Source organism: Corylus avellana, chromosome 2 (assembly GCF_965113065.1).
Source record: "Corylus avellana chromosome 2, dhCorAvel1.hap1.2, whole genome shotgun sequence".
NCBI lineage: Eukaryota > Viridiplantae > Streptophyta > Magnoliopsida > Fagales > Betulaceae > Corylus > Corylus avellana.
Genome location: NC_142491.1, coordinates 24,728,977 through 24,756,896, shown reverse-complemented (window position 1 = coordinate 24,756,896; position 27,920 = coordinate 24,728,977). Strand labels below are relative to the sequence as shown.

The following is a 27,920-nucleotide window of genomic DNA, read 5'->3' as shown; positions in this document are numbered from 1 at the left end:
CTACTTTGGAACGAAGCAGCTACAGAGGGCCACAACACACCCATACGGCCAGATTCCTCCACGGTTCCCCCAGCCACATGGGAACCCCTTATCCAACCCCCATCGCTCCCTCCCAAACCCGTGTTGGATGGATCGGCATAGGCGTAATGGGGGCCGCCATGGCCTCTCGCCTCCTCTCCGCCGGCTACTCCCTCACAATCTACGCCCGCACACCTTCCAAATCTCTGTCTCTACGATCCCAAGGCGCCCTCCTCGTCTCTTCTCCGCGCGACGTCGCTCAATGCAGCGACGTCGTCTTCACCATGCTGGGACACCCACAAGATGTTCGACAAATTGTCCTTGGTTCAGATGGTCTTCTCTCTGGCCTAAACCCCAGCTCCGTCATGATCGACACCACCAGCAGCCACCCTGCGCTCGCGCGAGAGATGTTCGCGGCTGCGCGCGAGAGAGCTTGCTGGGCTGTCGACGCGCCGGTGTCCGGGGGTGACATTGGCGCTAGAGATGGGAAATTAGCTATATTTGCCGGTGGTGATGGTGGAGTTGTGAATTGGTTGACACCATTGTTTGAGATTTTGGGGAGGGTTACGTATGTGGGTGAAGCGGGGCGCGGCCAGAGTAGCAAAATAGCGAACCAGATAATGGTGGGAGCAAACTTGTTGGGGCTGAGTGAAGGGTTGGTGTTTGCAGAGCGGGCGGGTTTGGATGTTAGGCAGTTTGTGGCGGCGGTGAGGGGCGGGGCGGCGGGATCGATGGTGATGGAGTTGTTTGGGGAGAGGATGATAGGGAGGGACTTTAGGCCGGGCGGGTTCGCCGAGTATTTGGTGAAGGACTTGGGGATGGGAGTGGACGTTGTGGAGGAAGGCGAGGATGAGAGGGTGGTGGTGTTGCCTGGGGCTGCATTGTGTAAGCAGTTGTTTTCTGGGATGGTGGCTAATGGGGATGCGAAGCTTGGCACTCAGGGTTTAATCACTGTTATAGAGAGGATCAATGGCAATTGAGATCATAAGCTCAACCCAATCACACACTGTTTTGGGCTCTGGTATTTTTTTGGAGTCAATCAGCGAGATGTATAAGTGCTTGAAACATGTTTTGTTCGTTTTGCTTGGGTGGTTTTGTAATGGGTCTAAGGTGTTTGATGAAAATAATTTATGTATTTTGGTGTGTATTTTGATTCATCTCATAAAATTAGCACATGTTGCTCTAAGAAAACAATATGATATATACATGGAATTTCTTTCGTCCAAACCTAATATATGACTTGTTTAAATTCTTATGCATATAGAGTAGCCAAGGCTTCCGTCACTACAGGCTCTAGGCTTCCCAGTTTGGTCAAACTTTTTGCTGCAATTACATGTTCTTCATGGTCTCGTACTACAACTCCCATACCCGTTTGCCCATTTACCTTATCAACAGCCACATCCCAATAAACTTTGTACATATTTGCTGGGAGAGCTGTCCATCTGTTTTGTTCCACCTCTCCATTCTCTTGCATCGTATCACTTTTCTTTGCATTTATCCATTGTCCCCTGCACCACCGGGCAAGGATCTAGAATCTGCCGCAACTGAGGCATCCTTCGCACATGCAATGCTGAAAAGACTAGGGAAAACCGTCTTAAGAGCTGTATCTCCACACCACACATCATGCCAGAATCGAACCCTAGTCCCTTCCCCCACCTCAAAATGCGTGAAGCCTTGGAAAGAATCCCATTCCTTCCTAATATTCTTCCATAACCCTACCCCAAAAGTACTTCCACACTCTAAAGAGCACCACCCTCTCCATAAGCTTCCAAACTTCGCATCCACCACAACCTTCCACCAAGCATCTCTTTCCGAACCGTAACGCCACAACCATTTTCCTAGCAGTGATCGATTAAAGACCACTAGGTTTCTGATCCCCAACCCGCCTTCCTTAATTGGAGTGCACACCTTTGACCACTTCATCAAATGGTTTTGAACTCTTCGCCTAGCCCACCCCATAAGAAATTACGTTGTAGCTTCTCTATGCGCTTGGCAACGCTAACCGGGATAGGGAAAAGAGACAGATAATAAGTAGGCAAGTTAGCAAGAGTACTTTTGATAAGCGTGACCTTGCCCTCCTTCGATAAGTACAACATTTTCCAACCGGCCAACCGACGTTCTATCTTTTCGATCACTTCGTCCCAAATATGCTTCGTCTTATAAGGAGCCCCCAACGGCATACCAAGGTATTTGATAGGCAGAGTTGCAACCCCACACCCTAGAATGTTTGCTAACATGCCCACTTGCTCCTCATGCCCCACTGGAATTAACACCGACTTAGCCAAGTTGACCTTCAGCACGAAAGCAGCTTCAAATAATAAAAATAGACTCCGCAAATAACAGACTTGGGAAGGCATAGCATTGCAAAAAAGCAAGGTATCATCAGCAAACAAAAGGTGAGAAACCACAGTGTTACTAACCTTGAAACCATCTAGCAACCCCCCATTAACTGCCGCCGAAATCATCCTGCTCAAGGCTTCCATCACAAAGACATATAACAGAGGAGACAGGGGATCCCCTTGTCTCAAACCCCTGCAGCTGCTAAAAAAACCATTAGGAGATCCATTAACTAGGATTGAGAATTGCACCGAAGAAATGCAATGTTCAATCCAAAAGCACCAAATCCCCCCAAAACCACACCTCCTCAGCATATACAACAAGAAATCCCAATTCACATGATCGTAAGCTTTTTCCAGATCCATTTTGCAAATGACCCCTGGCTCCCCCGATCTCAACCGACTATCGAGGCATTCATTGGAAATCAAAATAGGATCTAGAATTTGCTTGCCCTTAATAAAAGCACTTTGCGACTGAGAGATAACGTTATTCAAAACAACCTTCAATCTATTTGCTAATACCTTGGCTATGATTTTATAGATACCTCCCAGAAGACTAATCGGCCGAAAGTCTTTAAGATTGATAGTGCCGGGAACCTTCGGAATAAGCGAAATAAAAGACGCATTGAGGCTCTTTTCAAACAGACCTCCTGCATGAAAGTCTCTAAACACCTTCATAATATCCCCCTTCACCACCTCCCAACAAGTTTGGAAGAAAGCCATAGAGAACCTGTCAGGGCCTGGCGCCTTAAATCCATTCATCTTGAACACTACCTTCCTGACCTCTTCCTCTTCAAAATCTCTTTCCAACCAACTAGCCTCCTCCTCCAAAATGGAGTCAAAAGAAATATCATCAACCAAAGGCCTCCAACGGCATTGCTCCGTAAAGAGTTTTTTATAGAACTCAACTATCTGCTCATTAATCTCGGTCGGGTTCGAAGAGGGGTTATCTCCAATCATAAGAGTATCAATAGCGTTGTGTCTTCTATTGGAGTTGGCTATCGAGTGAAAGAATTTAGTGCACTTATCACCTTCCTTCAACCATATCACCTTGGATTTCTGCCTCCAACTCACCTCCTCCATAAGCAAACAATTCTCTAACTCGCGATCCACCTCCGCCTTCCTCCTTACCTCCTCCTCTACCAGGGCCCTGCATTCTTCATTCGCATCTAACACCTGGAGCTCTTCAAGAAGCAACCTCTTATTCCTCTCAATGTTGCCAAACACCTCCTCATTCCAAGTCTTCAAAACAGGGCTGTAAGCTTACAAGCGATAACAAAGCTTGGCAAACCATGGAACACATATGAGTCCCACCATTGTTGCACTTGAGCCACAAACCTTTCCGCTTTCAGCCACATATTTTCGAATCTGAATGGCCTTTTCCCCTTAGGCACTTCCCCTGTCTCAAGGATGATTGGGAAATGATCGGAACAAAGGCGAGTAAGCCTCTTTTGCCTAACCCCTGGAAAACAAGCCTCCCAACCTGGGGATACAAGAAACCTATCAATCCTTGACCACACCGGGGGATCGTTGGATAACGACCAAGTAAACGATCCCCCAACCAGGGGAAGATCCATCAGCCCTTGTTCAAGGATAAAATCAGAAAACTTCATCATAGCCGCATCTAAATGAGCTTCCCCTGATCTTTCACTAGGGAATCGAGTGACATTAAAATCACCCCCAATACACCACAGCATGTCCCACCAACTCATAATGCCTGCCAACTCCGCTCAAAGGATTCTCCTATCCCTATAGAAATTCGGGCCATACACCCCAGCGAAAGCCCAAACAGAAAGATCCCCCATATTCCTGAAAGACACCGCTAAGGTGTGAGCCCCCACGCAAACATCAACCTTCTCCACCACCCTATTGTCCCACATAATTAGAATACCACCCGAAGCCCCACTCGAATCCAAGCAGCACTAATCCACATGACTCCGCCCCCATAGGCTACGGACAATATTGCGAGACATATCTCTAAGCTTGGTTTCTTGAAGACAAACAATGTCTACCTTCCAGTCTCTAAGCATATTACACACCCTCAAACGCTTGTCCCTCTTATTCAACCCTTTTACATTTCAAGATAAAATGTTTAACTTCATAGTGTTACTACCTGCCCCCTTCCCTTCCTGCTGCCACGTTTTGAACCCGTACTTCTAGCATCATAATTCACCTAGCATTCCAGGTTCCTAACCTCCCTCTTGCCCTTCGTTCCGCTGCTTGTAGTAACCATCGCATTATTCCTTCGTTCCTCTTCTAAGAAGGTCAAAAGAGCTAGCAACTGCAGCTTGTGGCCCGTGTAAGAAATCTCCACAATTGGGTAGATCTCATTGGCACATTGAATCACCCAATCTGAATAACCCGAGGCACCCCCTGCAACTTGAGCATGCGTGTTCCAAGGAGAAGACACATCGACATCACGACCCCCAACCCCTTCATCCTCCCTACCCAAACAACCTCTGTCCTCGTCCCCAAGTGTCTGATCTTCAACTCCTGGCTCAACCACCTCTCCAGCAAGCTGGCCCTCTTCATTGGGCTCAACCACTTCTGCATTCCCTAGTGGACAACCAACCCGAAAGCCTACATCCCGAGATGAATCCCGCCCCTCACTGACCTGCAAGCCCTTTTGCAACTCAACGCCATGAACATCGGCCTCTAAAAAACTATCCTCGCCCATTGGGTTTGACCTCTCCACCGTCGACATCTGCAACCCTACCTTCCCATTGACCAGAGACGCGCACGCCGGTGAAGTCAGGGGATCGCCGTCCAAAATTTGCACACCTACACTGCCAGAGACCTTCCCAAACTCTTGATCGGCAGTGGGCTCGACCAGCGACAGCTTCTCCGGTGGAATCTAGGTCATACCATCCTCTCCCCTGTCCAACATCTTGTTCGACGATGAACTCAGGGGATCTCTAGCCACACCAAAGGCACCTTACCGCCGATCTGACCACCAGTAACTATTGCGGTACTTACTGAAGCGCCGGCGAGGACATCCTTGACTGCTGACGACTGCCTACCTGAGCGTGGAACTCCTGCCAAAGATGACGCACCTGGGTCTCCGGTCCATCCCTCTAACCTTACCCACGCTAGGTTTGAGTATTTCAGACTACTGCTCCCAAAAGGTCCATTCTGTCTTCTACCTTCTTGGCCCAGGCCCGAGCCCACCGAAGATTTTAGCTTATAGACCAACTTCTTTTTAGCCTTTAAGCCTTTCACGGCCCGTGGGCCTTTCCTTGCGACCCGGTTTGTTCCTTTTTGGTAGCTTCCTTCCTTAATAAGAGCAGAACCACCCACCACCTTCTGAAGCCCATTCTTCACCTTCTGAAGCCCAATCTTCTCCACCTTCTCAATTGCCACGTCCACCCTTTCAACTGCCACGTCCACTCCACCCACTTTCCCCCCTTTATCTATCGACCCATGCCTAATAGAATTGGGATCCGCGCCCTTCTCTACCTGCTGACGCCCAAAAATCTCCACCCTCTTAATTGCCAAATCCAATTTCTGCAAACCCACGTCTATTCCTGTTTTCAGCCACCTTAATGTCTCTTTGCAGTCGTGGAGCTCGAAAATTGCACCGGAGAGGGTCTGTGCCTGACACTCCTCACGTCCTGTCAGCTCATGTACCGAACTGCTACTCCTTGTGGGTGTCCTCATCAGCGTTTGAAAATCACTCGCTGGGACCCTTGTCTCAAGCGCTTTCTCCTCCATAATTTTCTTCCCCTCCGGCCAACGGTACCCATCGCCCTCCTGACCACAAGAAGACTTCGCCGGATTCTGAAACTGTAACCTTGGCATCAAGCCTTGTGTCCCAGTGGCTAGTATGTTCTGCTCTGATTCCTTCAGCCCATTGGGTACTCGTGCCACGGGCTCAGTGAGATTTCCAAACAACTCCTCCGTCGGGTTTACAGATTGTGCCAACACCTTAGAATAGCTCCTCCTAACCTTTCTCTCCTGAAACTTCTTTTCTTTTTGGGAACTGTGGAAGGACAAGCTAGTGAGACGTACTTCTGAAATGAGGCAATTCCATCCTTGCCCATAGCGCCCTTCTGGAATAAGGACCGAGCCACTCCTTCGTCTCCCATCAAATTCCTCAATCGTTAGGAAACACCCGTGTCTATTGGAACGCCGCTGCACAATAATCCTTGGATAACCCGCTCTAGATTGATCCCAAAAAACCTCTGAGGTTTCCACTATCACCAGTTCCTTCACTGTACGAGCTAGCCACTCTAACTCATCCTTCTGAAAGAAAATGGATCTTCGTTTCCCGTTGCTCCTCTCAAAGAGCCTCACCCCGTAAGCCCCTGCCCTCACCACCATTTCAAACTCTTTCGCCTCTACTGACCAACTTCTCCCCATACTTCCCTAACCTACTAACCAAACTACTCAAGACTAACACCAAACTGATCCCCTTTTAATTCCACCAAAACCTTAGACACCCATATCGGCAGCGCCAGCGCCAAATCAAGCAAACTAACAATCCTATAATCTTCCCACTGCTCTAGTTGAATAATATTACGCATTGATTCTTTACTTAAATCATCAAAAACACTATTGGAGCCTGATATGGAGACAAAAGGGTATCTGATTATTAAAAGAAAGCCGGTGAACCAAACTCCCATGAACTATTGTGTTTTGTCAAAACCATATTTTCCTTGAGATCACAACAAATACTTCAAATTCAAGGACAACCCCTCTACAACCTACATAAAACCAGATTCACTACAAGAACTTTTCTGAATTTTTTTCCACAAACTCTCCAAACATCCATTGTTGATGGGCAGCTCCATAGAATATGTAATATACATCTCAGCTTTTGAGTGGCACATTATCGTCACTCTTAAATGGTAGACTGAATCTTTATATGGAACATGTCTATTCTTTATATTCTTCAAGAGCACTCCAAGGCCGACGTCAATACATTGTTCATTTGAAATTTAGAATTTTTGGAAGTGAATTTAGGTTGGTTCCTTGTTTTAAATATTCTCTTTGTAGATAGCATTCCTAACAGGGTGGTTTTCTCCTTCACTTTTCAAGTAAATGCTTTGGGAAAGAACTTAAGCTTATCTGAAGCATAAACATAGAAGTTTTTGCCTCGTTGTTTAATGTAAAGAAGAACCTTCTTTTCAGACTCATTGAAATTTTTTTGACTAATTCTCCTATCTTCAGGCCACCCAAAAAAATCACTTGGTCACTGTGCTGGTATTGTGTTAACTTGATTACTCAAATTCTGGAATAATCTTTTACTGGAAGGAACATCTGTCTGGTGAATTTTAATAACTCACACAGTTTATGTTACTGCAGGTTAGGAGATATGTTGAAGGTGCAAGACTTGAATGCCATTTTGCGACATTTGGGGAAGCTAAACAGGTGCCAGGATCTTTCTCAGGTAACTGGAAAACTGTTGTGCATGTTTTATGAAGATAAGTATTGATAGTTTGAATTGTTAAGCCTGCCTGTTCCATATCTAGAGTTGGCTATATATGCACAACTTATTACATGGATGTCTCTTTGATGCGTATTCTTCAGTTTTGCCTTATTTTATGGATGTGCATGTGTGTGCGGTGTTCCTTTTGCTGTTTTAAAACACAACGCATTTCATGATATGATCCTAAAATAAAATCTTGACCACAATTTTTGTATAACATTATCTGAAGGAAAATTTCATCCAGATACCTCATCATAAGTAGTCAATATTAAGCTGCCTGTGATCTTTGAATTTACATATGGCTGCTTCACTAATGCATTCGTTTCATTTGGGTGTTGGAATATCTTATGAAATGAAATTGGTTCCTCACTCTTTAACAGAAAATACATTCTGCTTAACTACCCTGTTCAGTTCAATGGAGGGCAGATACAATTCAATCTCAACGTGTAACTATCCGTGTGTGTGCGTGTTAAGACTCAAGGTGATACAAGCCCTAGCACTGCACTTTGTCATCTAATACCAGTCTTTGGGTTTAAAAGAACTAAACTTTGAGGGGGTTTTGGTTACATTTTAAATTTTGTAACCAAGTCTTTTTCAGTTTTCTAACATATTCCTCTAGCAAACCCACAAAATTTAAAAGAAACAATTAAGCAAACAACTACCACACACTAGTCTTTTTTTTTAATTAAAAAAAAAAAAAAAAAAGAAGAAGAAGGAAGACAGCAAATGACACAAAATTACCCTAGGATGGATCTAGGGTGTTACATAAACTTTTTTTTTTTTTATTGGAAGAGATGGATTATGTGAGGAAAAAAAAGGTAGGCAGAAAGGGAAGGGATGGGAAAGAGAGGTAAAATATCTTTGTCTCTATGTGTTTGGTTGTCCATGGAAAAAGGTGGGAAAGGAGACGCACAGGTTGATCTGGATGGGAAAGAAAATAGGACAAGCTTTCCTCTTTCACAAGTCTTAGGTGAATTCTGAGCTTTCATGTTAATGACTTCTTTAAATATACAAATCCATCATTGTGATATCTGATTGTGTTTCCCTTTCTACTTTGCCTAATTTGTGCATCATGGACTTAGCATAAAAATTTAGAAGTATCAAGTCCAAGAGGGTTGTCAGTGATTACATGAATTCTCATTAAAATAATCTGAGACAAGACGGGATTTTTTCGATTTGGCATTTCCACATGCCAAGGAGCAGAACTTTGACGACTTAAAAATTGGAAATTGCGGACAAGTGTTTATGAGTGCTTAAACTAACTCCATACCTTTCTACTCCACAGTTCAATGGATCATATCATTTTCACTTGTGATGAAGTATGGAATGGTATGGTATTAGGAGTGAAGAAATTTGTTATCTTCCATGATGAAAACATTAAAAGAATGTCAACAACTCTAAATCATTCTCCAAAAAGGATCTTATAAGTTGTAACTGGAAGTATAGAGAAAATGTCTCTGTAAGCCTTTTTCTTATGTAGTTTATAATTGTATTTCATAAGTCTTACTGCCACTTAGGATTCATCTTGGCTTTCAAAAGACCGTGTTTAATGGCTGTGCTCTCTCTCTCTCTCCCCTTATATGATGTTTTCTTTTTTCCTTTCCCCATCCTCTGAATGATAAGCTAATTAACCATGTTCTTTAATTTTGCCTCTATAATTGTTGATAATTATTATCTCAAGTCTGCAATTATTGCAGCTCTTTGAATGGATGCAACAAAATGTCAAGATCAATGCTTCATCTTATAGCAGTTTTATGAAGTTCATGGGGAAGAGCCTAAATCCTGTGAAGGCAATAGAGATATACAATGGCATTCATGATGAATCAGCCAAAAGCAATGTCTTCATATGTAATTCTGTTCTTAGTTGTCTGGTCAGGAATGGCAAATTTGAGAGAAGCATAAAATTGTTTCATCAGATGAAGATTAATGGTTTAATGCCAGATGCTGTTACATATAGCACGGTAGGATATTTCACTTCATATTATGAAATACCAAATTTCCTCTTTGCATCTGTGAACACTAGTTGTTCAAGTGACCTGGAATTGCATGTTATCACTTGTTTGGATTCCTTTGATAAAAGAAAATTGTGCAGAAAATCAAGCAAACTAGTGCATTTCTGCTACAGAACCTATTATAGAAGCTAGTGATATCTCTACTAAGATATTTACACTAATGTTAGTACAGATAGTATCAATGCATAGATGGTAATCTCACGACCTATAGATGGGTATGCTCACCGTATCCAGTTTTTGAGTTTATATTGGTCATCTTGTTAAGGTTTTAATGTGGCATGCTTAAAAAATGAAATGAGATCACACATAGAATCTTCAAACTTAATAATTAAGAAAAGAGTCAAATGAAATTGTTCTGTATGCCATATGGCCCATATAGATTAACTGACATGTACATAAAAAGTATATATGGGTATTCCATTGTGAAACAACACTAAACCTTTCCGATCCATTCTCCATGGAAAATAGTAGTTTGAATTTGTATATTACTTTTTTTTCTTTGGGGTTTGATTTTTTATTTATTTATTTATGATGAGGAACCCCTTTAAGGCAAGGCTACTTCGTGTAACCACCTCTGTTGGGTGAACCTCACACCCATACAAAGTGTCCCCTCCACACGGATTGGGTAATACTCCGACTTTGCCAGCGGGTTGGCCCTAAGGAATTGTTTGCACCCAAGGGAAGTCAAACCTTATACTTGATGAAAATGTCACCAAGACCAAGGCTCTTACCACTTGAGCCAACCCCTTGAGGTTTAGTCATTCATGATTATGCTCAGTTACTTGTATCATTGAGCAAAATATACTCATCTCAAATGTGATGGCAGCATAATATAACTTTTAGTCATTATTATGCTAACTATTCTTTAATAGTTATAATTTCAATAGGTTATGTTGTTGACTTTCATCATCACTATTGTCTGTTTTCATTCTTAGCTGCTTGCAGGTTGTATCAAAGTGAAACATGGTTATTCTAAGGCATTAGAACTGGTTCAGGAGCTTCAACATAATGGGCTGCACATGGATAGTGTAATTTATGGGACACTTCTAGCTGTTTGTGCTTCAAATAACAAATGGGAAGAAGCAGAAAGCTATTTTAACCAGTTGAAAGATGAAGGTTATTCTCCAAATCTATTTCACTACAGTTCTTTGCTCAATGCTTACTTGACAAGTGGAAACTACAAAAAGGCCGATGAGTTGCTTCAAGATATGAAATCTGCAGGGTTAGTACCAAATGAGGTTTGTTTTAATGTTTACTTTGCCAATAAAGATTAGAATTTTTTTTAACTTATCAAAAAAATAAAGATTAGAATTTTCTGAAACTAGTATAGTTGTGTTTTTCCCTCCTAAATGTTGAGGTTGTACTAGGTCTTGGTATTACCATGCTTTGAGATGGCCGTGATAGCAGCAGATGACTTTGAAGTGCTCAGTTTTCAGCAATTCACTAAAACTATAAATTAAATCCAATGAAAAGAGAATGGTTATTTTGGATTACATATATAAGAAAACATGCTATTATATATTAACCCACAGGTAATACCAACTTGTTCAATTTACAAAAAAAAACAAAAAACAAAAAACAAAAAAAACCAACTTGTTCAAGAACACTGTTTAGGGACGCTGAAACTTCAGGATTCTATATCAGTAATAAAAAGTAAGAATCGACATGGCTAAAACTTCTTTGATGGTGTTATTATTTCTCTCGTTAGTTGTGATGGGAATAGGCAAATGTAAGAGAAAATGTGGGTAAATCTCATTCTTCATTCATTCCACATATACAAGAGCTTTGTGCAATATTCGAGATACTAGACAGCTCATACACAGTTCATACTAGGAAACCTCACTAGGGACACCTCACCATGTTTCTTAAATAGGGAGACATCACACCCCTTCTAGAATTGCATATTATTCTCTAACAGCCGTCATTCCCTCAACCTCCGTGTAAGTCCTTTCAGCATCATCACATTCACCATCTTCTTTTATTGGCAAGTGTGTGATGCTATTTTGGAGAGGTTTGCTTAATGTTTTTGCCACTATCAGCAATTTGAAAATATACATAGAGCATTTGGGAAATTTCAGTGATAACAGGGGTTCTTCAGCATATGATATACTTACCTCACTATGATTTGATTTGACTTCTTTCTTTTAAATTAATGAGGAACTGGCATTTACAAACTTCTACTGCATAGACAATTTAAAGAAAAATAAATGAATCCAGTTTTTTTAAAAAGTTTCTAAGAACGGTGCGGTGGAGAAGGATTTTGGTGGCTAAGTACGGTGCGGTTTGGGACGGATGACGCTCCAGGGATCCCTGTGGCTCGCATGGGGTGGGGCTTTGGAAGCACATTTGTAGGGGGTGGAGCTCGTTTATAAGCCACATTAGATTTAAACCAGGTTATGGGTCTAATATCAGGTTTTGGGAGGATCTCTAGTGCGGTGATTCGACTCTCAAGGATGCTTATCCTGGACTTTTCATTATTGGCAGCAATAAGGACGCTTCCATTGCGGATAACTGGGAGTATTTTAATGGTTCTGTCCAATGGAATGTTACATTCAATTGCAAGGTTCATGATTGGGAGATGGAGGTCGTGGCTTCTCTCTATACGCTCTTGTACTCGCATACAATGAGTGGGGTTGGGGAGGAAAGGATGTGGTGGATCCCTTCAAGCAAAGGTAAATTCGAGGTCAGTTCGTTTTATAGGTTGCTTGCTTCTAAAGATTCCGACCCTTTCCCTTGAAAAAGTATTTGGTGCACCAAAGCCCCCTCGAGAGTGGCTTTTTTTGCTTGGACGGCCGCGCTTGGAAAGTCTCTTACTTTGGACAATGTTCAGAAGAGAGGTATTGTTGTGATAAACTGATGTTGCATGTGCGAATCGGAAGGCGAGTCTATGGATCATCTTTTCCTTCATTGCGGGGTTTTGCGCTCATTGTGGAATATAATTTTTGCCCGGTTCAGTTTGTGTTGGGTTATGTCTGGTAGCGTCAAGGAGATGTTGGCCACCTGGTGGGCGGGTGGCAAGTCCCGGAGTGCCGTTGTGTGGAAGATAGTTCCTCTTTGTCTCATGTGGTGCATTTGGAAGGAAAGAAACGCTAGATGCTTTGAGGATTGCTCTAGGACTCTTGAGGATCTCATACGCTCCTTTTTGTACACCCTTTTCGCTTGGACTGCTGGTTGGCTAGCTCCTAGAGTGATCAATTTTCCTGATTTTCTCTCTATGTTTTCTTCTTCTTTCTCTCATTCGTAGCCGCTCTCTTGTATACTCCATGTATACTTGGGTTGCGCCCCTCTGCGCTCTTGATATATACAACATTACTTATCAAAAGAAAAAAAAAAGTTTCTAAGAGTTACACAGATGAAAACATAATGTCAGACCAAAATAAACTTTTTTTGATTAGAGCAAAATAAATTGATCTAACAAGATCAACTAAATCCATGTCATGAAAGGAAAATAATTCAACAATTAGAAAATAGTCAAGGGAGAAGGAGGAGATCTCCTTAATCTGATACATGAGGCTATCTTATCAAAAAAAATTGATAAAAGAGACTAAGAATAGTGGATTCAATTGGGAAAAAGAAAAAGAAAAACTGATAGAGTATATAGATATGCTGGTCCTGCTAAAGATGGGTTGTAGGAGAGAAAGTTTATTGAAGTGGGAAGTGCTACTAAGACAAATCCTCAGGGTTGCTTTTATATATTTGTCTTACCCCAAGATTGGAAAAAAATAGCAGTTAGACCATAGTCACCGGAAAACCACCATTGATGTTCAGCTTGAGTTACTTGGGGGGTGCGGGACATGAAGCATGTACCAACTTGTGGCAAGGAAGAAGGAAGTCATAACCAACAATCTCTTTCCTGTAATGATATTAAATAGAGGGTTCATCTATAAGCTCTGAAAGCAGAAGGCTAGTGAGAAGTAACTCCATCCTGTATTGAAAATAAAGTAGAGTCCTAACTACCATTAGAAGTCCTCATAGATATGTGGTGTGTTTCAGTTAAATACTCCGAATGCTGGCCATGTCTTTAAGGTCCAAAGTGAATATAGCTTGGGACTGAGGACGTAAAAGGAAAGATGTCTTGTTGTTTGAGGGACCAAAGTATTACAGAATTATTGTTGTTGTTGTTCATTCTCCTGAAAAGTCAAAGACCTCTAGTCCCTAGCTGCAGAGTAACTCCTGAGCTTTCAAAGTTCCCTCGCTCCAACTTAACATAGAAAATTTATTTAGGGAGGCATTGGGGAAAGAAATACCAGAGCAATGACTGAAAAATGGGCTTATGGATCCTTTTACTGTTTGCAAGCTTGTTATGAATGGTGATGCTGTTACAGTGAAAATAAACTAACACAATTATGTTTCCTGGTCTTATCTGTTCTTATTTTCAGATTTTTGCTTGGCACTGATACAGAACTATACCAGGTTATAAATGTTGGTACTGTCCAATACTTAAGACCATGAGAAAATCTAGTGTCGAGTTGTGCCTTGAAGAATTCTTTAAGTACTTGACTAATATGCTTCTTCACAATGACTCATTTCCATATTGACTCGAGAAGGAAAAGTTAAGATGTAACTGGATTAAAAATATGAAAGAATTGGGAAGTATAAGCTTAAAAATAAGTGCATTCAAGGTCACATAGGAAAATCTGAAACTGAAGATTTGAGATGGGTTGGTCACATCTATAAAAGACAATGATGGTGCAGGTAAGGGTCAGCAAGTTTGCATTAATTGAAGGTAGAGGCTGATAAAATTAGTCAGAACATATGTAAATTTTTTGGTCACTATGAAGGCATAACTGTTAACAGTGAAAAATTGTGAATTGTCAATTCTTGTTTCCCTATGACGCGGGGGAATTCTCTGAATGTGAGATGTATTTGAGGTGTCATGTAATTTATGAGTGCTATAAGCAAATCTTGGTGAAAGGAGAATGTATGTTGAGTTTTTAAAATGAAACTGTTGAAGATAACTTTCATTTTCTTGGGCCCAGTAGCTGGGTCGAGATCATTGGTTGGATGGTTCGAAGTTTCAAAGGTAAATCCTTGCTGAGCATGATTTGTAAACTAATGCTTGTAGCAGCAGCCTATTCAATCTATTGGGAAAGGAACATGAGAACCTTTTAAGATAGACCTTACTTGTAACGTTAAGTAAGAACCAGGCAGAGGCTTACTTACTTTTTGATAAGTCAGTTACTTATCAAAAAAAAAGAAAAAGAACCAGGCAGAGGCTTATGCTGCAACTGTGCACCGAATATAGAATTTGTTAGATAGGCACCAGGCGTTGAGGTTCCTTTCTCTTTCCTTGTCTCATTATTATGTAAGATACCTCTTGCTAATAATTTTGGAAGAGGCTTGGACAAACACCTTGTTCCTGTATATGTTCCCGCAGTAGTTTTACAGTAATGTTTTCAGAGAATATGCTCTGATTGAAGTCATTGACATCATTGCTAGAGGATATTGTTGGTCACTTGGCTTAATTTAGCTCAACTTTTTTCCCTTTGGTTGATGCTTAGGTCAAGAGATTAATATAGAAGAAACAATCAATGTGTTGAGAATATTGCTAAAACATGTAGCGAGATGATTTTGCTTAGCATATATATACTCATTGCATTCCTGCTATTACTACTTTATTTACTTGTATAATTGGTATATGGCCTTATTGATATGTGATTCCAGTTTTTGTGTCTCTTAATCTACCTCTTGTCATGTAGTTTTTTTTTGCTTTTTGCTTTTGTGTTTTTGGCGTTTATGTTAAGTAGCTGTGATTTGGTTATGGTATTCCCTCATGTTCATACTCAAAATGCTTCCAGGTAATTTCGACAACTTTATTAAAGGTATATGTTAAAGGAGGCTTGTTTGAAAAGTCAAGAGATCTATTAGCTGAGCTGGAAACTATGGGCTATGCTGATGAAGAGGTACACTAATTTTATGGTTATGCATAATAATCGATTGTCAACCTTGAGATACTATTTTCTTTGGAGAATATGCTTCATAGCTAGATGTTGCTTGTAAATCCTCAAATGGAAAACATAAGAGAGCATGTAATTAGAATCCACAATCATGAAACTAAATATAAAAATTTGCTGATTTTTTTCTTCTTAACTTTCACATTCTTGTAAATATTATCTGCAAAGGTTTATTTTTCTAACACCCAGCTCCAAGTGGTATGATATTATCCGCTTCGATTGTGGCATCCCTCATTGGCTGGGTGTGAGAAAGGGGATGTGCTTGTATCTGTAAATGATATGAGGCATTTTGGGGTAAATCCAATAACAAAATCATGCGGGTTGAGGCTCAAAGCAGACAATATTATACGACTTTGAGCGGAGCGTTACATATGGTATTCAGAGCGAGGTTGTTCAGCCTGAGATGGGGGTGGTTGTGCACAAGCCCATGAGAGTCGCCAATGAGGACGCTGGGTCCCGAGAGGTTGGGTGATTGTGGCGTCGCACATTGGCTGGGTGTGAGAAAGAGGATGTACTTATATAGAGCATGCTCTCTCTAAATTGTATGAGGCCTTTTAGGGTAAATCCAATAACAAAACCATGTGGACTGAGGTCGAAAGCGGGCAATATCATACCACTTAGAGCAGAACGTTACAATTTTAGTTCTTCGCACAATCTTAATATGTTTTGTTTATGAAATTGAATTGATCTTTGCCTTTAATGCCTAATGCATGATTGATCATTTATTACCATTGCTCATAAAATTCCTTTTTCATCATTGTAAATTTGGTTTAAATTTTTTGTTTCATCATAAAGTGAAGTATGTGCCACATTAACTCCTAATGTCATAAATTGCTTTTATTCACACACACCAAACCCACCCACACATGCACACACACATATATACCTGGAAGGGGTGGCTTGGATGTGATCCAACCCTTCAGTATATTTTTGTACAGAGGCTGCTCTCAAGGTTCGGAACTGTGCACTTATGCTCGTCAGTCCTATACTTTCACCATTGCACTAGACAATGACACATATATACATATGCATATGCATATACGTATACATTTGTTATATAGATATATAATGTAACTGTACATCTCTACTTCATGAAGTGTGACTTTATTTGTCAATGTCCCGCCAAATGACTTTCGCCTTCTAGAGATTTGATTATATTGATTTGACTTGTAGCTTACTAGTTGAAACCTCTTGCATTCCATTTCCATGTTATGTTTTCTTAAGTTTTCCATTCTCTCACTAACTGATATATGTTTATCCATGCTTCATTAAGTACTGCTGTCGTTAATATTGAACTTCTATAGCTCAGAATGTGAATTTATTTGTAGATGCCTTACTGTTTATTGATGGATGGCCTTGCTAAGGCTGGGCGTATAGATGAAGCTAAATCACTCTTTGACGAAATGAAGGGAAAATCTGTCAGATCTGGTATGTTTTCTGTTAGAGATTGAACATTTGAGCATCTTGTAGCCATCAAGTTATGTATTTTATAATCAGTGTGATTCAACTAAACAAGTGTAAATTTCCCTACCAAGATGAAAAGATCGTATATATTGTATTTCACTAAAAGAAAGTGTAATTGACTTTGAAAGATGGTTCTCGAGCCTCTAGATTTATCTCTGGACTTGGTTTGTGATCCACTGTTAATCCTGAAGGGCATTTGGTGTCATTCCTGAGTGATGCTTGCAGGAAAAATCTTTTCCTTTTGTATTAACCTGAGCTAACTAAGCAGAAATGTAGTTTCTAAAACATTTTCATCTATAATTAACAGGTTGTGCATGAACCATTATTCTTAATTTGATAGAAGTGACCTGATGTGATCACTATGTATAAATTGTATTTCCACCAGCAGATGGCTATTCACACAGTATCATGATTACGGTATTTTCACGGGGTGGTCTTTTGGAAGAGGCAAAGCATTTGGTGAGGGATTTTGAAGCTACCCATGACAGATATGACTTGGTTATGTTGAACACAACACTATGTGCTTACTGCAGGGCAGGTGAAATGGAAAGCGTAAAGGAAATGCTAAAGAAAATGGATGGATTAGCAATCAGTCCTGATTATAATACCTTTCATATCCTAATCAAATATTTTTGTAAGGAGAAGTTACATCTGCTTGCTTACCAGACAATGAAAGACATGCACAGTAGAGGTCACCAACCAGAGGAGGTATGCTATTATTGAATTTGTCACTTCTAAATAAGAAGTTTTGAGCGGATTGTTTTAATTTGGTGCTTTTCTCTCTCTTTGAAAGCCATTGGTGTGGCCTAATTTTTCCTTGTAAAATAACTTCGCAACACGGAGAATTGTTACAAATTGTTATTCCCTGCCTTTGCATATTATCTTGGTCTGAGGTAAATACATGGCTTAACAACTTGCAATTTTTTGTACTTCTAAATGGTGAGTTACATTGGACTTCAAAATTTTTTTCCCGCTTGATATTTTGCAGGAACTTTGTTCCTCTCTAATATATCATCTTGGCAAAATAAAAGTACAATCAGAGGCATTTTCTGTTCACAATATGTTGAGATTTGGTAAAAGAACAATGTGCAAAGCCCTTCATGAGAAGATTCTGCACATTCTAATAGCAGGAATGCTACTGAAAGATGCCTATGTAGTAGTGAAGGTATGCTATGGTGGTTTAACGTTTCTTAGATTTATTCTTATACCTATCATATGAGTGATTGCTTTGGTAAAACATTCCATACTCAGGACCATGCACGGTTTATTTCTAAGCCTGCAATAAAGAAGTTTTGTACAGCATTTCTGAAGTCAGGAAACATCAACTTGATAAATGACGTTATAAAGGCCATCCATGGTTGTGGCTACAAGATTGATCAGGTACACACCTGTAGGTGTAAATTATTTGATCTACAAAGTGTCAGTATATATATATTGAACAAACCTGCATATAGGTCCCAAATGGTAAGTATTCATCCTTAATCCCAAGATGAGACATGGGACATATTTCCAGGAAATGTGTAACTTTTAAGTATTTCTTGTAGTTGTTAGTGGAGCTCTGGAAAGGTCATCCATACTTTACTCGTCTTGTGTCTATTGCTTTCAGCAGCTGCAAGTTTTGGATTGACTTTCAGGGACTACAGATTCTCTTATTAACTCTCAGTTTTGCGGATGTTGCTGCTTACTCTCACACTTCTATGTGGGCATGTGTGCACAAATACATGCATACACTCCCCCTCAATGACACTCACGAATGCACACACTCAGACTGACGCTGGAAATTGGATCTTGAAGAGGAGCCAAATAAGAAAAAATTTCAATCCTCTGCCTGCCATCTTATGAAATGCACCAAAGGGATAAAAGGGAAGAACTTGCCCTCCAGTTGAGGTGTCAATTCTCAATGACATTAAGGCCTTGTTTGGTAAACATCTGGTCAGCTCTGCTCAAACGGTAAGACTCCTAGCAATCAATTCCTGGCCGACTAATACTAGGTTCATTTCTCGAGCACTTCCTGAAGGAATATCAAGGGCATTTATTGGCAGGTGATTTTTGTTGAACTGTCCTATGATTTCACATTGTAGGCTGTTAACTTTATAGTGTTCCCTCATAATCTTTGTTAGTTCATCATTTTTCACAAAAGTTTAAATTGATAGGAAATTATGAATCTAATAATTTAATTAGTACTTTAACATTCCTTACGTGTAGATTCAAACTTACGCTCAACAAGTGAGACCCAATATGTGGGATGTTTAACTGAAATGGAGGGTAAACTGTGGACTTAGGGTTCGAACTCAAAACTACTGCTATGATATTATGTTAAATCATCACATATCCTAAAAGTTTAATGGTGTGTTTGGCATTGCGATTTCATAGAAAAAAAGTGCGATTTTAAATCAAATCTCAGAAAATGATTGGTTTGGGATTGCGTTTCTAAAAAATTGTGATTTGAAAACACATATTTTCTGCGTTTTCAAATCGTAGATAAGGAGATTTTTTTTTTTTTAAAGGCACAATTTTAAAGGCTTAATTGCGATTTTAAAGGACAAACTATGATTTTGCCAAAAGCTTAACTGCGTTTTTAAAAATCACGTTTTCAAATCACATATTTTAAAATCACTATTTTAAAATTGCACATTTTGAAATTGGAAACCCAAATGGACCCTAAGCTGGTAGGAAATGGTAAATCTAAGCAGAAACTTCAGTAAGCCTCCCTGAACTTCCAGCCGATTTGACAAGCACCCCATAAATTACCAAAACTCTCACTTAGGCCTCCTGAACTTTGGTTTGCTCTCACTTTGGACCCTTCTATTAGTTTTCAACGTTAAAGTCAAACAGTTTGACTTTTTATGCCCATTTTACCCCCACCACAAAATTACACCGTTTTGTGCCCTAAAACTACAACACCTACCTAACCCAAAACGACGTCGTTTTAGGCATTAAATTTTTTATTTTTTTTATTTTTATATAAAGAAAAGCAAAATATATATATATATAAAAAAAAAAAAAAAGACCAAATCGGGGTGGCTCTAGCCACCAACCCCCAAAATGCCAAAAAAAAAAGGGGGATCGGGTGTTTTGGGGGTGGCCGGACCACCCCCTTGGCCATGGGGGTGGTTCGACCCCCCCCAGACCGGCCAAGGGGTGGCTCTGATTTGGTCTTTTTTTTTTTCTTTTTTTTTTATTATTAATATTATGCTCAAAATGATGTCGTTTTGGGTTGGGTGGTGATGTAGTTTTGAAGCCCAAAACGGTGTAGTTATGGAGACCAAAACGACGTAGTTTTGGTTGAGGGTAAAATGGGCTGTCAAATCGGCTGGAAGTTCGGGAGGCTTACTGAAGTATCGGCTGGAAGTTCGGGAGGCTTACTGAAGTTTCCCCTAAATCTAATTATTTAATTAATACTTTAACAATCCTGTGCTACCTTTACAAATGAATCTTGTTCAATCTCTCTTTTTGATTGCTTACTGATGATATCTGCAATATTTGCATGAGTGTTTTGCTATTGGTTTTCTCTTTAATCATTTTTTGGCAAGAAAGATTCCCTTTTATGTTCCAAATGTTGTACATGCTTTGTTAGATGCCATTAAAACAGTGATACCTTTACCAGTAAAAGAATTCAGTCAAATGGCTATAAACTTATCTTGCTTTAGAAAATGAGAAAAACCTTTACATATGTTAAATTACATTAGTAACTGAATATAAAGAAACTTCTTCATGACAGGTTAATTTACTGTGGGATACAAGATTGCAATTAGTCTAATACTCAAAGTTATACCCTTGAAATTGGGCTTCTGTCTACGGATTATTGTTCCTTATCTTTGTTCAGTTTTCTGTAGCAGAGTGCAGGCCTTGCATAAGTGTAAGAGTTATTTAATGAATCCCCTGAGAATGCAGTAAAGGTTTTTTTGATGATCTCTACCCCATGTGGAGGCTCTGGGTTTTGCACATGCAGTTCAATTAGACTGTATGAGATGATTGGCCTTGATTTGTTGAGGTATTAAGGCAATCAAGTTACTATCAAGCCATTGGATATGGGCTTTGCCTATGCTGTTCAATTAGACTGTATGGATGAGTTTAAAAGTCTGTCTGAATAGAGTCTGGACTTGTGGGAGCTGTTCCGAAAGGTAATAATAGGGTTCAGGAGATCGGTTGTCATGTTGCTAAGAGTTTGGAAAGAAGAAAATAGGGGGTTATATAGTGGCTTTTGGAGGATTAATTGGTGGAGAACAAAGACTTAGGGTTTATAAAGATATAAGGGAAGGATTAAATTTGGATTTGAGGTAAAGCAAGGATAGTACGAATCAGGTTGCTGTTAGCAGGGCTTTCAACTGTAATGAACAGTAACAGAGGCTCGCTTTAGTATTTTTGGGTTGCTAGGTTTATTATTTGATGAGAAAAAGGTTGGTTCTGGTAAAGTATGAGTGTTGTGAATGGTTTTTTTTTTTTTTTTTTTTTTATGGATCTGCCTGTATGTTTAAGAATGATAAAGGTGCAGGAAAGCAGAAAACGTAAAGAACAAAGACGAAATAAAGAAAAGATAAAAGAAATCAGAATATCACATGTTTAACAAAGCAAAGCTGTAAATCTCAATTTACTAGCCACTAATTCAAAAAGAGAGAGTTTTAAACCTTTTTCAAAATGAGCAAACCATAAATAACCATTTGGAGAATGGCTCTTCTGTGTGTAATGTGGTGCTTATGGAGAGAAAGGAAGGCATAGAGTTTTGAAGACCGTGAACTTGGACTCATAGAGTTGAAGAAAAGGATGCTCCAAACATTGTTTTCTTGGAGAGTAATGTGGCATTCGCCACAAGCTTCAATGCTTACGGAATTTTTAGACGTATGTGCTTCATTTTCAGCTTAAAAGCATTTGTATGCATGGGCTCTTTTGTATACTTCCTGTGTACATGGGTTGCACCCCTTTGCGCTTTTATATATATTGATATTACCTATCAAAATAAATAAATAAAGGCCCAACGACTACTATGGTCACTTGACTAAAATGGTTATTTATTTAATTGGCATGGGCCTTTTAGTTGACACAACACATTAAGCCTTGGTCTATCTACGGCTTCCAAACTGTTGGGTTCTTTTGACCCATGCTGCTATTGTGTCACTATCATTCTAAACTTTGGTTTCATAATGCTTACACGGATTTCATGAAAAATCATGCTCCCCCCCATCTCGCAATAGACCAGAATTATAGATTGCGTGCATTTTAATACTCTTTCTAAAATTCCCTTAGATAGGCCAAGAAAGGTAGGTTTAGATTTGAAGAAAAGTGAGTTCAAATGTGGAAAATGATGGATTCAAATTTTAGTGTATGTAGGGCTGTTAAATAGATAAATGCTTTCATTTTTGAAATTTATCATCTCTTTGCAAGTCTAAAATGGAGAGCACATAATCTATTGTGGGATAGTGGGAGTATAAGATATTCATATAATAGTTGTCCTTCTGGCTGGTGATGCAGGCTGTATGTGTTTAAGAATCAGGGTTCACCATTATAATTGTTCATGTGTAATGAGACTGTCTTAATAGATACCTGGAGATGAGTGTTTTGTGTCATCAGACATACATAATCGAAGGCAATGATGTATTAGTAGAAATGGATGTTTATTAAACTCTATAACATAACATAAATTATTTTTATGTCATCCTCTCATTTAATGTTTTGAAGAACTAGGTGGTGGATTATTTTCTATGTGCATTGACTGTGCATGTGTATTAGCAGTAAATGGTTTGGGTCTATCCTCAAATTCTATCATGTGATAAACTAATGTTGTTCTGTTGCACAGGATGATTGCAGATCCTGCCTTCTTATATAAGCTTCTTTTAGAGGAGGCTGCTACAATTGGTTGTTCAGTTTGGTGGGAGTTGAAGAATCGCAAGGATAGGTGTGTGCTTTATTTCATGGAAAGGGAAATGAAACTTTATGACATACCCATTCAATATACTTAACTTCTAGTTTCTACTTTACTATGGTTGTAGGATAAAGCAAGAATGGGATCTGGCACTTATTAATGTGCTCACAGTAGCAACCTGCAATGCCATTGTTGTTTGGTCACTTACTCCTTGTCGCTCATATGGTAACACATTCCAATTTGATTTGCAAAATACATTGCAGAAGCTCCCAAACAATATATTTGAAAAGAGTTACCCACTTCGGGAATTTGATTTGCAAAAAAGAGTTCACTCGTTCTTCTACAAGGCTGCAGAGTTGTGTATGGTTGTATGGTTGGGTTAAGTGCTAGAGCAGTACAAGGTGCATTGTCAAACGTTTTGGCCAGTAAAAAGGAGGGAAGGTAAGCATTCCTTAAAAACATGCATTCCGTTTGTCTATTTCCTTTTCACCTTAACAGAAGGAAGTAAAGAACTGTGCATGTGATTGGGTGACTTAGTCCAACTCATTTACTTTGGGTGACCTATAATTGTTCAGCAGGTTATCTGTGACAATTCCATCTGTGACCTCTAATGCACTTGGTTATGGTGCATTTCTCGGTCTTAATGCAAACCTCAGATATCAGCTGATATGTGGATTTGATAGATCAATGGTCAACCATTTTGATGTCATTGCAGTGGCACTGTTCTTTAGCACAGCTTTGAGGTCTGTTACTTCCACTATTAAATAATCATTCATATATTGAGCCTTACACTTTGCTCGTGCACACTTACGTAGTTATCATTTTCTCTTGCTTAAGGACTTTTCTCTTTTCCTTTTCCTATTTTATTAAATTGATATGCTATGGCTTTGGCTGCTTTATCAAATTAGTCAAATAATTTCACCTGACCTAGTTGTGTGATATTCTAACTGTAGCTGCCTCTATTTTATTATTTAACTTTTATTATCTGGGTAATCATGTTTAGGAAAGGATGGTTTCTTAGTCTTCTTCGACGGAATAGATACATTATTCTCTGGGTTTATGTTGTTGGTCTGTCAATATATCTACTCAATATTTAATTTTCTTTGGGTTTATGTTGTTGGTCTGTTAATATATCTACTCAATATTTTAATCGTGTTGGCATATTTGCCTAATATGTTCTGAGAGCTTCATCCAGTTGTATTTGCATTCCTTGGTTACATGCTTTCTATGTTTGATGGACCCATTTATGAGTGTTATATTAGGAATTAGGTGTCTTCTTTACTATAATCCTGCTTCAAGTGGTGGGCTGGTTCCATTATCTTGAAATCTTTGAGAGATCCTGTTAATATTCAGCATCTTGAGTAAATCGAAATCTGTGACTACAGATGATGAGAGTAATGTTTGTTTGGTTTGTTTATGTACGTAAAATAAATTATTCCCCGGCTTTCAATATTAACGCTCGTTTGTGATTTGATGCAGGATTTTGAATGTTCAATTCGGAGAGAGATCAAGGGTGGCTTGGCTAGGGGTAGAGGCAGATCCACTGCTTGATTCAGACAGTCTCTTGAAGGTTTACGGTAGGCCTCCGGAGGACATTGATGAGGCGTCTTCGAAATGGTTTATATCAAAGAAAGCAGTTATTTCCGGGCTTGGGCTCCTTGGCATCAAACAGGGAACTGTTGACTCAGTGTCTGACAGGCAACCGTCGTCGCCGCCTAAGGCTCGGAGAAAGAGGATTGTCCGGGAGAAGGTGACTACAGGTTGAACATAATAGTTTTGTTGATGCCATGACAGTCACAGTCCAATTTTGCTGGCGAACTTGCTCGACAAAGTAAGAGCTGCAAGGAGGAGGTAGTGTCCCATTAATGATTCCATGACTGCTTCAGCCATGAGGAGCAGCTAAAACAAACAAAATTAATGAACTAGAACGAGAATAATATGTCTTTTTGGGGAGAATTTCTTGATTTTTCTTTTGTCCCTTAAACAACACTTGGACATATAATATCTACTTCAACTTCTTGTCTGCCTGACTCTTGTATTCAGAATTTTTTTTTTTTTTACTAGTTTTGAGATTGCATTATTTTGAAGAATAAGTTGAACATTATTTGTTTTGGCATCGGCTTGCAGGATTTGGCAAAAAATAGTTAGATTTGATTTGCTGATCAACTTGATTGATTTATTCGAAGGAAGGAATACCTTTAAAAGTTCAAGTTTAAATCGAGTATCTTTTACTGTTCTGTTCATGAACATATTTTTTATTTTATTTTTTTTCCTGAGCGCATGAACATGTATTTTACTGTTAAGTGTTAACAAGAAGTAGGGCAGGGAATGCATGAAAAATAAATTCGTACGAGTTAGGCCTTAAAAAAAATAAATAAATAAAAAATAATACAATGTAAATTTTTTTGTCAAAACTTTTTGCCGCGGGGCAGGCATAAATCTGTCACCGGGTATGTGTACTTTTCCGGGTATGTATTTAGGAGTATAAATGTCATTTTATTTTGGGGTATGTTTTCTACAAATAAGTAGTTTTTTTTTTGACAATTTAATTTAAATAGCATAGTATTTTGATTTTCTATTGTGCAATTATGTTTTTGCACTTTATATTCCCAATGGCCCTCCAAATGATTCCGAATGGGTCTGATCCCTGATATCACGTGACGTAGTGAAAGTTAATAACAATAATCAAAAGCTTCTTGTGATCTTCTAATTAAAAGATAGACACAAGCCAAAAAGCTTAAAGGAACGATAAAACTTTCTAGTATAATTTATAAAATTCTCAATAATTCAAAACTTGACATTACACAGTTAATATCAAAGTAAACACTTGGAGCACAAGGAAAATCTAAGCCTATTAAGAAAGTTTCTATAATAACAGAAAGTTGCAATCAAATAAAATCCTAATATAAAAGAATAGAATCAAATCAAATCTTCAATAATTAAAATCTGCAACTTGGCAATCACATCTTTCCTTTGATTCTTGCCATTAATGCGCCAGCAACTGCTAAGGGACATCTCATTGCGGTATGAACTCTCAGTGTAGAGGCGGTAACATTTCCCAGGCCCCGTACACCCACCCAGCATGCCCGGCTCGTTGCTTAGCTGATGCTTGAGAAATAGGAGTAATCACCAGTGAATCAAGCCCTTGCAAATATAAAAAATAAAAAATTAATTTCAAGACACGTGTTGACGTTTGATTGGTGCTAACGCGGCGTTCCGTTAAGTTTTGGATGAAATTTTAACGGAAGTATCAATTCCATCTTTATGAAAATCACAAGTACCTCCTGTGATACAAATCAAACCCTAAGGGACAAAAAATAAAGAGCTCAAACCCTATGGGGTTTTTTAGTATTTAACCCCTATCCGGATCCTGGTAAAAAAATAACAATGTAATTGACACATTAAAAAAAAAAAAAAAAATTACTTGAGACCCCTGAATTACTGCATGTTTTGAGAAGACCCCCAAATTTCAAAAACTCTCAATTTTAACCCTTTGAAATTTCAATTTGATTCAATTGACCCCTCATCCCCATAAGATTTTATTTTATTTTATTATTATTATTATTATTATTATTTTTTGACATGTCTGCACAAGAGGGGGGAGGGGGATTCGAACTAGTGACCTCTGCTTCATTAGGCATGGTCCTAGCCGATTGAGCTACATCTTGAGGACATAAGATTTAGCCGTTAACTTCGAACAGAAATGCCTTACTTCATCCAACGTAAGGTAGCCAGCACGAAAACTACTTATGTGGCCAAACTGGATTCCCGGTCTGGTCTCTTGCAACAGCAATCGCCAACCCACTTCAAACATGATCGATAGCACCAAATTTTATACAAAAACCAAAACAAAGCCATATCTACATCTGTTTTCTAATTGCAGCAGTAACAAACACACATTCAAAAAGGCAAATCTTATTATATCTTATATCTGAAACAGAGAGATGTCCAAAATCAATTCATTTCTTTCTTTCTTCAAAAAATATTTAGAAATATTTAAGAGTGGGTTGTGGGTGCCCAGAGAAATAACCACCGAATCTGAAATTTCCAAAAACTCCAAACTTCAAAAACTGAAATGACATACTACAAATCACGCATCACAGATTATCTAGAGTCAAAAATTAAAATTAAGAGGAAAGTGAGAAATCCCTAGAAAAAATGGTAAACAAAATTTGACTAGTATCAAACACAAAATCAAAACATGTGGCAGAAAATAAACAAAATCATATCTACTGTTCAAGCTAACTGGATCAGAATCACCAAAAAAGGTAAGTCCGTATGAAGCTATAACATGATCCAGACAAAGGAGAAAACAAACAAAATCAACTAGAATATGATCATGTCGAGCATTTTAGACTACAATTTATGTGGCAAACAGACAAAATCACCATAAGCATAATCAATGAGCATTTCAAAGGACCCATGACAAAATACACCATAAGCATGAATTTGCAAAGGACCCATGACAAAATCACATGAATTTGACAAAAAAAATAATCATTTTTACTATGAATGTCAAAAATGATTAACACTTTTACAAAAAGATAATCATTTTTACAATGAAACAAGGGTTTCAATACTAATATCATAACAATGAGCATTTCACCTAAAATAGCGATGAGCCATACCAGTGAAAAATGGGAGGGTGTGCAGAGGATGATTCGGACGTGAATCATTGCTTCTATAGAAGGAACAATCCATGTATTGTGGACCATTGCTTTTATAAAAGAAAGACCAATCCATGTATTGTGGACTCGTCGCCGAGGAAACTCGTTTTCTGCAACCATTTTCCTTAGGCGTGGTAGTTCCATCCTCCAGAGAGAAAACTGGCGATTCAAACATCGGAAT

General features: G+C 39.2%; 3 protein-coding genes across 4 annotated transcripts; all 3 read left to right on the top strand.

Annotated features, from left to right (window-relative positions):
• LOC132167359 (putative 3-hydroxyisobutyrate dehydrogenase-like 3, mitochondrial) lies at positions 1-7,743 on the top strand. Its single transcript, XM_088513300.1, has 2 exons — positions 1-1,039; positions 7,659-7,743. The coding sequence occupies exon 1, from the start codon at positions 78-80 to the stop codon at positions 996-998; it is 921 nt and encodes a 306-aa protein (XP_088369426.1). The 5' UTR covers positions 1-77; the 3' UTR covers positions 999-1,039; positions 7,659-7,743.
• Positions 7,226-23,283, top strand: LOC132178885 (pentatricopeptide repeat-containing protein At1g10910, chloroplastic). Its single transcript, XM_088512673.1, has 12 exons — positions 7,226-7,278; positions 7,428-7,556; positions 7,659-7,743; positions 9,480-9,743; positions 10,730-11,032; positions 15,593-15,697; positions 17,077-17,176; positions 17,601-17,920; positions 18,201-18,377; positions 18,464-18,592; positions 23,007-23,105; positions 23,200-23,283. Exons 1-11 carry the CDS (start codon positions 7,226-7,228, stop codon positions 23,034-23,036), a joined length of 1,695 nt encoding a protein of 564 aa, XP_088368799.1. The 3' UTR covers positions 23,037-23,105; positions 23,200-23,283.
• Positions 23,284-23,343: 60 nt separating this feature from the next.
• Positions 23,344-25,097, top strand: LOC148587546 (uncharacterized). Of its 2 annotated transcripts, none has more exons than XM_088513302.1 (3): positions 23,344-23,513; positions 23,651-23,815; positions 24,552-25,097. In XM_088513302.1, the coding sequence occupies exons 1-3, from the start codon at positions 23,443-23,445 to the stop codon at positions 24,835-24,837; spliced, it is 522 nt and encodes a 173-aa protein (XP_088369428.1). In that variant the 5' UTR covers positions 23,344-23,442; the 3' UTR covers positions 24,838-25,097. The 2 variants fall into 2 exon arrangements, with proteins under 2 accessions (XP_088369428.1, XP_088369427.1); XM_088513301.1 differs by having other exon boundaries at positions 23,648-23,815.
• Positions 25,098-27,920: the final 2,823 nt, after the last annotated feature.

Bases quoted from the DNA above. Each gene is read 5' to 3' on its own strand.
- LOC132167359 (XM_088513300.1), top strand. From the start codon at position 78: ATGGGAACCCCTTATCCAACCCCCATCGCTCCCTCCCAAACCCGTGTT.
- LOC132178885 (XM_088512673.1), top strand. From the start codon at position 7,226: ATGTCTATTCTTTATATTCTTCAAGAGCACTCCAAGGCCGACGTCAAT. The intron at 7,557-7,658 runs GTATTGTGTTAA...ATGTTACTGCAG, and splicing joins ATCACTTGGTCACTGTGCTG to GTTAGGAGATATGTTGAAGG. The intron at 17,921-18,200 runs GTATGCTATTAT...GATATTTTGCAG, and splicing joins GAGGTCACCAACCAGAGGAG to GAACTTTGTTCCTCTCTAAT.
- LOC148587546 (XM_088513301.1), top strand. From the start codon at position 23,443: ATGGTTGGGTTAAGTGCTAGAGCAGTACAAGGTGCATTGTCAAACGTT. The intron at 23,514-23,647 runs GTAAGCATTCCT...ATAATTGTTCAG, and splicing joins GCCAGTAAAAAGGAGGGAAG to CAGGTTATCTGTGACAATTC. The intron at 23,816-24,551 runs GTCTGTTACTTC...GATTTGATGCAG, and splicing joins TTCTTTAGCACAGCTTTGAG to GATTTTGAATGTTCAATTCG.